Genomic DNA, 14,534 nt, shown 5'->3' on the forward strand with positions numbered 1-14,534 from the left:
AGGTACTTTCCGGGTGTATTTCGCTGAAACCTTAGAGCCAACCTCATCACTCAATTTTTGGAGCTCTCGAAGGGGTTCCTCTTTCTATGTAGTTTCCGTCGTATTACATAGATATGCACCTACGAAGAAAAATAAAAACGTTGATGCAAACACTGTGGGGGTTCCCTAGAGATTCGTAGCTGGTGATGACACGTGATGTGCCGCAACATATTTATGTATTATATTCACGGAATTCTTAGCCAACCTGGTCTGATGTGGAGACTGCCTACGCTGCCGCCATTCAGCGGTCTATATCTTCCAGAAATGCGGCTTAGATGATATGTCGCCATTTAACACGAAATAAAATTCACTGAAAGCGTCAGTTTTCATTTTTACATTACTTCGGACTGCGCAATGTTGCACAGCGTACAGATCTACTGCCTTGTAGAGAACAAGTGCTAGTCAATATGCAACGGTACCTTTTTGCCTCGCTCCCCACCGTTGATGGAAACAATAAATGAAATAAGAAAAAAGGAAGCTTGACAGAAAGTTTTCAAAGGACGAAGAAGGTCGGAAGATCGAATAACGATGGCCAGTGCTTCCAGAATGATTTCTAGCTCGTGAATACGAGCAACTTTTGTCTTTCTCAGGCACCGGTCACATATGCAAAATAAGCATGTTTACACGTCCATCGGCGTTGTTTACTTGTCCACACTGTCATCTGGTTCATTCGTGAGGCAATGCTATGATAGAGGGGGCTTGCATTAACATATGCATCACAATGGTGCTCCATTATTTCTGCACTGCTTGTACGTTGTTTTTGAATAGATAAAAACTTAATTTTGATCGCTTTGTACCAAGTGTTCGCGGGAAGACTACGCAATTTTTAAAAATAAAATTTTTGAGGTAAAATGACAATTACTGCACGATTTTTGCAGTGAAATTGGCGTAAGTTACAAAACGGTTGAGAGAAGTTATTTGATATGGTAATTAACTAAAAACTGCTAACTAAAATTTAAGTAGGACGAGAACAAAGATATATGAGACAGATACTGCGCCATTTCCTTTCCCCAAAAACCAATTAAAAAAAATTTAATTAGGCAGTTAAGCGCTCGGTCACAATTAGAGAATTGCAGAGGGTCATCAGGGCATCCAATATAAAATTATTAGATACGGCGGAGAAATGTAATTGCCCTTAACGCTATGGGGCGAGCAATTTCGGAGCCCAGACACTTGAGAAATTGGCCTTCCTCCAACAGCCGACAAAAGACCTGCGCTGGTGGAGCTAAAGCTGATATTAGCTGCGAGGCTATACCAGCTACTCACCAGATAACTAATAGCAAAATATTGCTATTTTCCCCGCGATATCCTAGGTTTCTGCTAACATGGGGTATTGCGAAAACTGAGGACAGAACGGAATATAGTTCGGAGGAACCAAGCTGACTGCACAGAAGAAATCATTGACGCAGTCAAGAGGTTTTGTTGCGACCAAAAAGGAGGCTTACAAGAAGCCTTTGCTCTAATATAGCGTAAGAATACGTTAAGAAGAAAACAAAAACACACCTCTCGATTTTCTTTTACGGTTTTTTATTTCTCTCACTGCCGTAATGGTATTACCCGCAGCGATACCAACGAGCGAAAAGCGTCAAGAAAAAAGCAGGAAGTAGCCTCGCCGCGCAGCCCTGGGGTCACGACGAGCTCGTCAGGAACGCGGAAAATAAAAGAAAGATGAACAAAAAGAAAGAAAAAAAAACATCCAAGTACAGAAAAAAATACGAAGCAGGGAGAGGGAGTCGAGAAGAACAAGAGCCACATAGAAAATAAAAGAAAACGACAAAAAACGAGAGTTCGGAGGGAAGTCACGAACCGAGCAGCACGCCGCTTAACACAGTCCAGCAGCTGGTTCCCTGTAAGCCTGCACGGGGGCAGAGTTGCGCAGGGCGGCCGCCTGCTCACGACTCGTCCTCCTCAATGGACTCGGGCTCTATGCGCGTGTTGTTGCACACCACGGTGGCCGGGTTGTAGTGGCAGCGGGGACTGTCGACCAGGTAGGCGCGCGAGCAGTTGCCTCCCTGGCGGCCGTACAGGTCGATCTCGTTGTACACCTGGTTGTTCGATTCCTTGCCCTCAAGGTTCTCCCGGCAGTCGCTGAACGCCTCGGCCACCTCTTGGGCTCGGCCGTCCCTCTGGCATTCGTAGATGGCCTCGTAGTTGCCCTGGCAGTGGAAGTAGCTGCGGGCCAATGAGGAACATATGATTTGGTGTGTTGTGTGAGTGTTTAACGTTCTAAATCTGCCCGAGGGCTATCAGACGCGCCCCAATGGAGGGATTCCCTGATTAATTCTGTCTGCATGGGCTTCTTTCACATGCGCTGACATCGCACAGCACACAGTTGTCTTTTGCCTTTCACCTCGGTCAAAATGCGACCTCCGCGTCCGGTACTTTATCCGCGACCATGCTATGAGTCGTCGAGCACGATTGCTATTGGGACACAGCGATGAGTTTAAATACAGGGGCGAAAACATACATAAGGGTGCGAAGGTCACAGTCTAACAAATCCAGGATTCATCATCTTCAATAGTGAGGCAACTGCGGAATATTGGAAGATATTATTATGAAAATACTGAAGGTAATGGTTCATTCTTCCGATACGTACCAAAATCTTTCTTTTTATGTTTTCAGATGCTCGCATCGGGTAGCTAAGCCTGACATAGAAAATCAATGGGGAACGCTTTTAACAAGAGCAAAAGCGTGAATTAAAAAAAATGCAAGTGTGCTGAGGGGAGATCTGCGGATATATTGATTTTTAGAGTTGAACCCTAGGGTATATGAAAAAATTGCGTCCTTAGAAAAGCTTCCAATTGAAAAACGTGCTCGTTCAGAATCTCTGCGTATGTTTGTTCAATTACAACCCGGATCGTTCTTAACGCCTCCCACATCGCAGCGGCCCGAAGATGACTTCACGGGTGCGAAAGGAAGGAGGGCCTAGTCACTACATATCACCCGTCGAAGTGTCTCCAGTATGGTGGTTAGTGCATGTTTGCCAGGAAAAGCTACTGTGGGGAAGTCATCACCATCTTGATTTAAGCTCTGCCGCACAAATGAGATTGTAATTATGGGGAAACTTAGCTCATGATCTTCTTTTCATTGCCAGGCGTCCGTTATCGACTTGCTCGCGCTTGCAGCTCGTCATAACGTATATGTATGTGTTGTGCGGGCAATATTCCCAGCCAGCAATGTTCCATATTTTCTTGGTAATCTCAAGGACAAAATGGGCGTTATGTATAGGCTCATCACCAGGACTTTCATCGTCTGGTCGCCCAGCTCTTCTAGACCTCTAAAGAGAAAATTCCTCCATGCCCGAGTCTCGCCCGATTTAAAAGAACTCTGGGTGGTCCGCAGTCATCGCCGTAGTGACACCGTAATAATTCACATGAATTTTTCTATATGGACCGATATGCAGAAACTGCAAGTGCATAAAAACAGCATGCGCAGCAGAGACAAAAGAAGTGGGCTCTAAAACTGTCGCATCTTCGCAGCTTCACTATCTAGCTTTCTAACGTCTGCGCCTTGGAGAAGTTGATGAAATTGATTTTGCTTATGCATGACGCCAATTTTGTCAGTGAGATTACCAAGAAAATAGAGAACATTGCCCGTACAACACATACATATTATACTTTATGACGAGCTGCAAGCGCGAGCCAGTCGAAAACGGAAGCCTGACAATGAAAAGATCATTCAACATAACCTTTTTGTTGAACTCTCTCTTGAAACTAAGCTTTCTTAAGGGAACTCGCTCTTGAAACTAAGCTTTCTTAAGGAAACACTTCACAGTAAAAACTATGTAAATTGTTGTATTCGAATTTACAAAGCTTGTATAAATATTCGTCAAAACCACGCTCGAAACATTCAGGACTGTTTCATCCTCGAACTTGTATTCCACGCTACGAATAACGACTAGCATTTGAGCAGGGCATGTTTATAGGATGCACTACGGAAGAGTAGGACGTTGGGCTAGTTGGTGAAGAGGTAGGGAAATACTTAACGCAAACGCGGAGAACAAGGAGAGAGCATTTTTTATCTTTGTCTTGTGCGTTTTCGTTAAGCCATTTTCTTGACTTATCTGACGGATTTCAATAAGCGCTAAAGTTCTATCGCTTCTTTTATTTTCGTTCAAAACTGACAGGGCGGCTACAGGCTACGAATTTGCAACCCGAATAATCCCGTGTTAGCTGGGATTTACACTGAGAAATGTAGCGGGGATATATAGCTTTGATATATACTGTAGCTGGGATATATACTAAACACTAGCCCATCGCAGTGGCGACCTTGTGGTTAGCGCATCCGCATCTTATTTGGAAAGTGCTGAATGGAAGGTGCTCGGCCTGTAGTTGAGAGATGCGTTCTAACCTGTGGGTGCCTGGAGCTGAACCCAGCGTAGGGTGAATCCTCCGGGTCTAGATGTAGCTCAGGCCGACGCTACATTTTTGAGGAGCGTGCTCAGCTAACACGGTCAAACATTTATCTCTCGCTGAAATTTTGTCACACTGCCCTGTCACAAATGTCACGTCGTCACCAGGACTTTCGCCATCTGGTCGCCCAGCTCTTCTAAACCTCTAAAGAGAAAATCCCTCCATACTCGAGTCTCGCCCCATTAAAAAAAAAATTCTGGGTGGTCCGCAGTGGCCGCTGTAGTGACACCGTCACGAAATTCGCACATCACTTTGTCACCTGAAGAACTTGAATTACACTAAAGTTCCGCAAAACGCGACCTATCGTGATGAAGTGTAGTACAAATGGAATGCTTCTGTGATCGCAGTGGCTGCAACGAGCTCTAAGAAAATCAATACCGCTTCTTGTACAGGTCCTGCAAACATGACACACTCCAAATTTACCAAATGAGAGCCGTATTAAAAAAGTACTAGCATTTTTCGTCGTCACGGGGCAACTGCCTGGGCTACGCGCGCTGAAAAACGCAACGCCAGGATCAGTAACCCCGCGCTGGTAACCCCCTATAGCGCATGACGCAAAAAGCGAAAGTGGCTTTCAGCGAGGTTCAAGCAGGCCGCTTACATTAACGGCGAGAAACCTTAGCCGACGGGGTTAGCCCTCACCCGCGCAGAAAGCCATAGCTTTGAAATATAAAAGAGCAGCATTATGAGGTTTCACTTGTTTTTGTTCTTTTTTGTGATGAAGTGCTTTTGAAAGTTAACGGCATGAACTTGTTTTCACTTCTGATTGGTGATAACATACACTCCTCTGAACTGCTTCCGTTCGGTGCTGGCAGTGCTGCTACGCCAACAAAACTGCGCTTCACTTTTTAGATTAATTCGCTTCCAAGACTTTGTCGAAGCGATGAGTAGGTCGAATGTCCAAACTTTAGTACCCTATTCGTACGCATTATCAGCATCGAAGCGGTAAGCATGCTTTGATTCAAGGCTCTGGTTCGGTGGAGACCACTCTCACCCAAACTTCGCTGTTCAGTTTTGTTTTTGCTTTTTGGTTGTGTTAAACTTTAAAAATAAGCTCTATGGTGCTCGTGTTGAATCATACTCACGAGTCGCAATGCTGGCAGTACATAGATCGCCTGTAGTTGACGAAGAGTTTCCGGGCGGCGCAGTCGGCGTGCTGTTCTTGGAAGAAGCTCCGGCCGAACCTTCGCTGCAGGCAATTCATGAAGTCGTCCCATTCTACGTGCGCCGAACAAAGCGACACGGCGGTAATGTAGAGCCCGACTAAGGCCACCAGAGATGCACGCATAGTTGTCCTGTGAGAAAAAACAACATTTTAATGTAACTTAGGCAGCCAAGACAACAGCTTAGAATAAAGTGAATTGGTGCACAGATTAAACAGTCTACTCATGAGGAGGTCTGTAATAAACGTCTGTACCTGTCGAAAAGGCTATTAACTGCGGTGGTAGGTGACGTTAGGGCGCAAGCGTGATTAGCCTTTCATGGGCGATGTCGACATTTTATCAGCCTGTGCCTCAAGTGCCCCCAAAACTGCCCCCCCCCCCCCCCCCCCCCGCCCCAATACGAAGGCAAGCGTCAACTAAAGACTTTCAAACTACCCTTGCAACTGAGTAAAGCGGAAGTTTGGGCGAGTTAGTACGTGTTCAGTTTAGCTCACATCGCACGAGAGACGGGATGAAAGAAGATGTTGTGCGGTATATTCGTCTTTCGTCCCGTCTACGTGCGCGGTGAGCAAAAATGAACCCTTGCAACTGCGCACCTCAGTTCATGTATGTAGTACGCTGAGACAACACAACCGCAACACGAACGATGCTCTCCAGAGCCACGTTCCCAATTCTTAGGCAGCGTAGATGGGTAGCACGCGCATAGTAACAAAAAGTGAAAATGCTGAACTTCACGTCCGAGGGTGCAAGTTGTCGCGAATTCAATCAGTTAGCGCGTTAATGAATTTGAAACTTACTTCGGAAAACATGTGACCGACCATTAAATGTTTCTTTCAGGTTGAAGTAATAAGAGTATGTCGAAAGTTTGTACTATGTCGAACAGTGACACTGAGCGAAGATGCGCTAGCTCTAACATGTTGAAAAACGACTGAACAGTGCTAACAGACAGGGCGCAAGAGAAGAACAAGACACAGTGCATGCATATGTGTTCGTCTATAAGCGCTGTTCAGTCGTATTTCAACACCCACTAACAAGCCTGACTTAGCCCTCCTCTTGGGCTCAAACACCGTCAGCGGGAAAATTCTTGCGGCGCTTTTGTATTCAGAGTAGTGTCATTGCGCTGTAGTGAAGCAGCTGTGATGAGGGTATTGATAGACACAGGCAAGCACACAAGCTTAGCACGCTTGAACATAACTAGACCAGAAACCCGGATATTATCTTTATGATGTTAGTATTTTCATACTCTATTTCCCTACATAAGTACACCAAATACTGAAACAGAATAATGAAGCATTGCCGGCTACAAACTCCTCACAGCTAGGCCGAGATCGTTGTTGGTCTACGGGGGTTCTACGCTGCCGTCCGGTTCACTTCGCTTACCTCGGACGTCGAGAAAACCACGCTCTGCACAGTGTTGAGAGTGACCGAAGAGGTGTCCAGTATCTCGAGCGCCCTGTTGGAATGACAGCGAGGTGCGGCGCGCTTGAAATGCTCTCGGCGCGCGTACCGCGAGGAGGCCTATATCCCCGAAAGCTGGTTGGCTGGCCGGAGTGGCGGCGGGTCACTCGCGAGTCCCGTACGCTGTGCGGAATGGCGACACTGTGCAAACGCTAGGCGTGAAAGTCAGGTCACTCGCCTCCGTCCCCCTCTTCCACCAAGATTGCTCAAACCACTCTTCCTTTCCCTTTCCTTTTATTTTTACTTTCACTCATTTTGTCCCCGTTCAGACTGCCTTTGCCCGCCCCAGTCGTGACAGTCGTCGTGTAAAACGTGAGTCGTTTTAGCCCCGACGCGGGTTCTTAAAGCGGCGCTACCAGGGTTCTCCGGATGCGTTCCTTGTTGGATGCGGGAAAGATGCTTTTGTTATCCTCGTTACACGGGAGAAAACGGAGCGCCCGCGGAATCGTGCTTTCTGCTGCATCTTTGCTCGCATGCTGCTCTCACTTCGTAGACGCTCGACGTGCATTGCCCATTGTCCCGGTGGTGGTCGAAAAGAAAAGCAGCGGCTGTAATAGCCACGCAGCTGGTGCGTCATTGTGTGTGTGTGAGTTTTGAATGGGTCATAGCAGTGAAATTGATGCGTGGTCAGCAGAGCTCGGCTCGACTTAATTGCTCGGCTTTGAAGAGTCAATGAAACTTGAGCGCGCGCACAGGACCGGAGGTGAGGCAGGAACACACTCACTCACAGGAGCGGTCTTACGTCTGTTCCTGAGTGTGTGCTGAAGTTTGAATCATTGGAGAACCAACTAGTCCAATCCGTCACGCTTTTCAGGAGAGCGCCAGGAAGGTTTGTAGGTGCTTAATGATTATCGAATATTGCGAGTACGATGTTCCTGCTGATAATTTTCTCTCTCCCGACGGAAGCGTCACGTTTAAAAATAAAACAGCGTTTCTTGAGCACAATTGCCATTGCGTCCGAAAAAGAAGCCCAATACCCTATCGAAAAGAACGAACGCCTTCATGAAAATAAAAATTCGAGAGGTTCACTGGACGAACGAAATATTGATCTGTCAGTGGGAGCCGTTAATGCCTGCTAACATCAGGGCCATACCCTCGCGAAAGCCTTTCAGGTTTTAAGCCGCCAGGTAACGATGGCCGCTCTTCCTAGGCACCCCTACGACTGAGAGTAAGGCGCATCCTGTAAAGCTTGAAGAACCACTGGGAATCGCCTGCACAGTGTTGTGCTCGCGCTTCCTTCCTGCTGTGGAATTCGGCGAAATGGGGCATGGGGAGGATTCCATGAAGACCACCGCGAGGGTGAGTGGGCCCTCTGGGGGAGACGTGACTGCAGGACTGCCAGAGGGAACGACGACAATAGCGTCCCCACGTGTTCGAACAGGAATGCCGGAAGCAGCGACGATAGCGTTCAACAGGAATGCCAGCGACGACCATAAGCGTATTCGTTACGGTCCTCGCCACGACGAAGTGTGGTACCAGTGTGGTCCCCTTCAGTCACGCTGGATTTGAACAATTGCCCGAGTGCCGCGCCTGCGACAGAGCTTCCGCGTTCCGGTCACCAGTGCAAGATCTTTCGACACCTGCGGGGAGACAGCCTGCATTCCTGTGTCATGCAGGTGCCCTCCGGACGCACGTGCGTGGCCACCTGGAAGCCGCGGGGACGACAACGTGACCGAGTCATGTTCCCTTTCCCTCGACCGAGCTGCGAGGGAACATCAGGACCGCCCTGCCGTGGGTGGTACCATCAGTGCCATCGTGTGATTGGGCATCATTCTTCGAACTGTATTCCCCAGCTAGGTATCTGGGGAATACGAAGAGTATTTAACGAGCTGCTGGTTTGATACCAAAGAGAGCCCCCTTCATGAGAGGTATCAGAGACTCCCGACTCCTAAGAAGCTCTCTTTACTGAGAAGCACTCTCAGTTGCCCGTACTTGTACATAATGTAAATAGACCTTGTATAAAGTTTTCCAAGTTTTCTTCCTCCGATCGTCCTCGTCTCTTCTCCGGCCCAGTCACGCTACCTGAATCCCAACAACAGATAAGCGTTGTGACAGGCGTGAAAGACGCAATATGCGGAGCCGTTGTTCGGACAAAGTGGTGTTTGTCGTTGACTGGAATGGCAAAAGGTGATCGTTTGTCGAATACCGCAAGAGTGACTGGCATTATATATAATCGTTCACCTATTAATTATTTCTTACCTGCCCTTTAGTAAAAGTTAAATATAATTCCGATAAGAAATACCGTATGTTTACCCTATACACGACACCCGTGGCCGTCGCTGAAGCGTTGAACGCAGTACTTGAACAAAGAGGAATTACGATGACTCAGTAACAGACATTAGCCTGCACTGTGGTTGATCCGGGAAAAAAAGGACCCCTAAATGCGCGGCAACTTCCTTGTTATTGATTATATAATATTAAGGGGAAGTAGAGCTTGGTTATGTTCAAGGTGTCCCACTGGACAGCCTTGATCTCCTTGAATGCTCGAAAGCTCGGAATAACTACGTTCACGTTAGCTTTAGAATAATGGGGGAAATGAGAAGATTACCACTGAGTATACATACTGCGCTTATTAAAGCGAGACGGAAGATTAGGGAATAAGACTGCAACAAGTACTAAAAACTCCTCCGGTGCTTACTGCTGATTACGTTTTCGTTAGTGGCTCTTTATCTGCTAAATTAACTCTGCAAATTTTCAAGTGTTGTCTTTCAAAGCCTGGCCCAGAATTGCCGAGTGTTTTAGTGATATTGCTGGACAGGTTGAACCGTGGACGTACAGAGGCGATCAGAAGAAAACGACAAAATATTTGCTCCGCCGATCGATTTCACGGTCGGATATTCGGGTGTAGTGGGCTCAGAATTAACTACCTGCGAATTTGGAAGACGCTTCAAGGGTGGAGCTACTACGTGGAAGAGGAACAGGGTTTGCGCAGGGGTAAGTGGGTCAAGAAAATGCGCAGAGTATAGAAACAGTTTACCTGAAGTACCCGGTGAGACAGGATATAATCATCCAGCATACAACATTCAAACATCTATCTTCTCACTTAAAAACTAGAAGAAACGCTCAGATGAAAGTGCTCGAGAAAAAAAAGTCACGCTGTTCATGCATTTTTATTTTTAATACTGTCTGTCAAAATATATGCCCCCGTGAATTTTTACGGATGGAGGCGAATTTTCATGGTCACATTCGATCCGAATGTTGCAAGCACAGATACGTAAAAGGACAAACAAACAGGACGTTACAAGCGCTACACATACCGGTTATGTACTACTGTGCTCTGTTTTTATCTGCGCTTTCAGAAATTGGTCATGTTATACCAACTAGCCCGGCTGACAACTTTGTTAAATCACATTCAGTCGCAACTGTTTTTCACCTAACAGCCAAATTCTTCCCATCTCTGGCCGAACACTGTGTTCTTAGGATTTCGGGGCTGCTGAAGATCTTCAGCTCAATTTCTGCCGGCAACATCAGGTTAGCAAACAGCAGGGCTCTTTCTTGGTACGGCAAGGCAGAGCATCTTCTATTTGACGTCCCGATGCGGTACGTGGACCTTATGAGAGACGTCGTAAAAGAGGGTTCCGAATGAGTTTCGACCACCTTTTTCACAGCTTGCAGTTATATGGCGTAGCACAGGGGTGTGTTTTGCAGTTCACCTCCATCGAAATGAAGCCCCGAGGCCGAGATTAGAACCTGTGCCCTTGAACTCAGCATTCGAACGCCACCGCCACTAAGCCACCGCGGCGGGACTTCCCAGATTGTTCTTCACATCCCAGTCATTGCCTCCATCTGGATAATGTTGGACAAGCCGAGCGACAGGTTCAGTTATTTGTAATGTACGTTTTCACGAAAACTTGCGGCAACATAATTCTAGACCCCTTCATAACCTTCCTGTCTCCATTCGCTTTCTCCTCCATTCCTTCTATTTTCGGATTTTTACAAGTCCAGCTTTCTTGGACATCTCTTTACTTGTTAGGCAACTGCGAAATATTGTAAGTTATTGTTATTAACGTATTGCCTGCATGGGGAATATTATAATATTTCGGTGTGTAGCGAAAGCTTGCGTTTAAAGTTTGTCCTGAGGTCGCGCCGAGTAGGTTAGACTGTCGCAGAAAACTAATGAGGTGGGGGTTTTGGCAATAAGTAACAGGAAACTACAAGCGGCCAGAGGAGGGTTCTATGGATACATTGCTTGTTATTGAGCAACCTTACGATATGCGAAGAAAGTAGGCGCCTAATTAAGTTGTCGTTAAAAAATTTGCGCTTGTCTAGAATTTCTGGGTATGTAGGCCGAAGCCAGCTACCTCACCTCCACGCGGGCTTCACACGGTCTTCGTGACCTTCGCTTGCTTTATTGCGCACTTCTCCAGTTTCGAAACACGTAACGGTGTACCTGAAGAGAAAGTGAGGTAAAGAACAAGCGAAAATCACCTTTTGTCAGAGGCACAATGACGACCACCCAAGAGACCGGACATTTTCTTCTCTGGCGGTCAGCAGGGCGTCAAGAGCTGCAGCTGAGTACGGGTTGCGCCGTGAACGCTGATTCATCACGACATCAGGAGAAGAGGAAAATTAAGGCCTCGTTGAATGCTCACAGGCGAGTTTAAAGAGCGTGTTCGAAGGTCAAGTATGACTTTGACCTCGAGTGAAACATAACCGTATATGCCGATTTTTCTGTTGGTGTTGCCCGCAATTTTTAATAATTATTATCTCGATCCATGCAACACTGCATGCGGAGCACCTCCTGGCGAATGACAAAGCACTGCTGGTGTCGAGACCGGCGCATTTGTCTGAGGGGAGGGGGTGGGGGGTGAGCTTCAAGAGTGTGTGAACTGCAACTGAAGCTAACATCATCTTTCTTATTAACCAGTTATTCTGGATCACACTTGTGGCGGTCGAAATTGGACTCGCATGCTGTAAAGTGTGGTAGTGAGATAATATCACTGCTGGACAAGCGATTATAATAATAATAATAATAATAATAATAATAATAATAATAATAATAATAATAATAATAATAATAATAATAATAATAATAATAATAATAATAATAATAATAATAATAATAATAATAATAATTGTTTTTTTGGGAAAGGAAATGGCGCAGTATCTGTCTCATATATCCATGGACACCTGAACCGCGCTGTAAGGGAAGGGATAAAGGAGGGAGTGAAGGAAGAAAGGAAGAAAGAGGTGCCGTAGTGGAGGGCTCCGGGATAATTTCGACCACCTGGGGTCTTTAACGTGCACTGACATCGCACAGCACACGGGCGCCTTAGCCCTTTTCCTCCATAAAAACGCCGCCGCCGCGGTCGGATTCGAACCCGGGAACTCCGATACGCCAAGATTACTTTTCGTGATTCCTGGAGACTTCTGCCCCTGAGAGTACAGCGGTTCACGCTATAGCGCATGGTGGCAGAAATGACTTCACGCTTGCATATGACAAAAATAGGTCAACAGCCTTGCTACATGGTCATTGCATTGTTAATAGCCGTGCTAAGAGCTACGATACCAGCTGTCGGTCAGATGCTTTCTGTGTTGAGGAAATGAGAAATATTACGAATAATGCAGGGGCTTCATAAAGCTGAACTTGCTCCGGAGCGCTTGAAGCAGTTAATATTATGAAGGCAGTTTTGTCTCCGTGTTCCCGCTATTTTGTCCAAAGCTAACTGTAGGATATACTTGTGTTTCATCACTCAAAGATATAGCATGATTGGCATGAATAGAATAAGAACACAATAAAAAGCAGTGTAGATGAAAGAGAAAGTCCTTTCCTTGTTGAAGGCCTGGAGGTTCCAAAATGGTGGAATACAGAGAGGGGAGAGTGCGCTGAAAAGGAGTTTTCCTCCTCATTATTAGGTCCATTTGGACTCACTCAGCACAGAGGTAGCCCTTCAGCAAAGGCGTTTGAGTGTGTCGAGAGGCTCTGTTAATGGTTTGTTATGTGTGGGTGACGGGAATGAAGTACGGTAGTTCTACTCCCTTTCTAGATCACATCTCTTAACATTAAAGCGCTACGCTCTCGAATTAACCCTTCTTTCAGTTCTAAATTCCCTCAACCTTCACGATAGGGAATTGGGTTCTTACATTCTTCTCTAGCTTCCGTGCTTTTGAGCCACTGATCAACCAACCGTTCTTTACCAGCGTCTTCCACGGACATATTCACGTTACAGTTGTTATATCTGTAGTCTACGGCCTAAGTGATGTTGACTACACTAGCATCTTAGTCCCGATACAAATTTTGGGTCTTTGCTCACCTGCGCCATCTTTCGACTGTAATCGATTGCAAACATGAGCTCGGGTCATGGCTTGCTCACTAGATGCCGCTTTCAGTCCACGGTGCACGCTTGCCATCGTAGTGCTCGTGAGGGTTGGCCACGGGCTTGCTCACAGTCGAAAGATGTCCAAGAAGCTGTTTCATCCCAAAAGAAAAGAAAGTGGAGCGGCGGCAAAAAGTGGAGACCACGCTTTGGCGCTCTTGTGCTGCAGCGCATATATGGTACGTCCGGAAGCGGTTCTGTAATGATGAATGAACACAGCTTAACGGTACTACTTTCAACCAAGTAGGATAGATAGCGCTGCGGTAGCAAAAAGACAAAAACAGACGCATGTTTTTGCCCTCGTAAGCAAGATGGCAGCATAAATACTGTATGCCTTCTAAAGCGTTTCAGTGGCTTTGGTGGATGCAAGGTTACAGTTGAGTGCCTCAGCCTTATGTGGCGCGGAATTCAAGCATGTTGTGGAGCCTGCTTAGTGGTACGAACGGAGATAGTACCAAGGCAAAAAGGAGACACAAATCTCTTTATCCTTAATGTATGCAATCCGCCCAAAAAACAAAGGCAACGGACTCCCACACTTGTTGATAAACACAATATAAAGCTGAGTGCTAAAGCTCATCTAATAATTGTGGAAGACTTCAACTCTCAACACCCAGCGTGGGGATATACCAAAGCAACTCCGAAAGGGAACCTGCTCTGGCAAACCGTCCAATCACTAGGGCTCACAACGCTAAACAACCAGAGTGACCACCCACGCATGGGTAACAGTGTATGTGTAGGCACATCTCCAGTCTTCTCCCTCTCTAAAAACGTCAAGGACCCAAAGTAGGTCAACACCGGGAAAAATCTTGGTAGTGATCACTTCATCCTGAGCATCACCTTCCCCACGACAAAACTAAAAAACAGAGCTAAAGAAGTACAAACCAACCACTAGGACAAGTTTAGGGAACTTCGCAACAAAACAGCTCCGAAGGAGATGTCTAACCTTAGAGACTGGGTTATCGCCCTCAATGAGGATGCAGCTCCACTAGCGTTGTGGTGCCAGTTGGAAAAACAGAGCAGATTGCAGATTCAACACTCTTACACCTGTGGCAGGCACAAAAAGGCCTCCACAATTGCTGGAAGAAGCAAAAACACAACAAGCGACTCCGCGAAAAGATATCTGAGATCGAGAGGAAAATCGAGGA

At 46.5% G+C, this 14,534-nt stretch overlaps 1 protein-coding gene across 2 annotated transcripts; it reads right to left on the reverse strand.

The window, feature by feature from the left end:
* Positions 1 to 1,545: 1,545 nt before the first annotated feature.
* Positions 1,546 to 13,541, reverse strand: LOC144130432 (uncharacterized). Of its 2 annotated transcripts, XM_077664353.1 has the most exons (4): positions 13,327 to 13,541; positions 11,501 to 11,608; positions 5,537 to 5,746; positions 1,546 to 2,211 (listed from the first exon to the last, which is right to left on the reverse strand). In XM_077664353.1, exons 2-4 carry the CDS (start codon positions 11,542 to 11,544, stop codon positions 1,932 to 1,934), a joined length of 534 nt encoding a protein of 177 aa, XP_077520479.1. In that variant the 5' UTR covers positions 11,545 to 11,608; positions 13,327 to 13,541; the 3' UTR covers positions 1,546 to 1,931. The 2 variants fall into 2 exon arrangements, with proteins under 2 accessions (XP_077520479.1, XP_077520480.1); XM_077664354.1 differs by lacking the exon at positions 11,501 to 11,608.
* Between the last annotated feature and the right edge of the window lie 993 nt (positions 13,542 to 14,534).

The sequence above is a fragment of the Amblyomma americanum genome, chromosome 4, assembly GCF_052857255.1.
Source record: "Amblyomma americanum isolate KBUSLIRL-KWMA chromosome 4, ASM5285725v1, whole genome shotgun sequence".
Classification (NCBI taxonomy): Eukaryota; Metazoa; Arthropoda; class Arachnida; order Ixodida; family Ixodidae; genus Amblyomma; species Amblyomma americanum.

What these genes read in the sequence shown, in the direction of transcription:
- LOC144130432 (XM_077664353.1), bottom strand. Translation starts at nt 11,544, where the DNA reads ATGTCCGGTCTCTTGGGTGGTCGTCATTGTGCCTCTGACAAAAG. An exon ending in CATTGTGCCTCTGACAAAAG is followed by an intron (nt 5,747 to 11,500) that starts GTGATTTTCGCT and finishes TTTTTCTCACAG; the next exon opens with GACAACTATGCGTGCATCTC. An exon ending in TACTGCCAGCATTGCGACTC is followed by an intron (nt 2,212 to 5,536) that starts GTGAGTATGATT and finishes ATTGGCCCGCAG; the next exon opens with CTACTTCCACTGCCAGGGCA.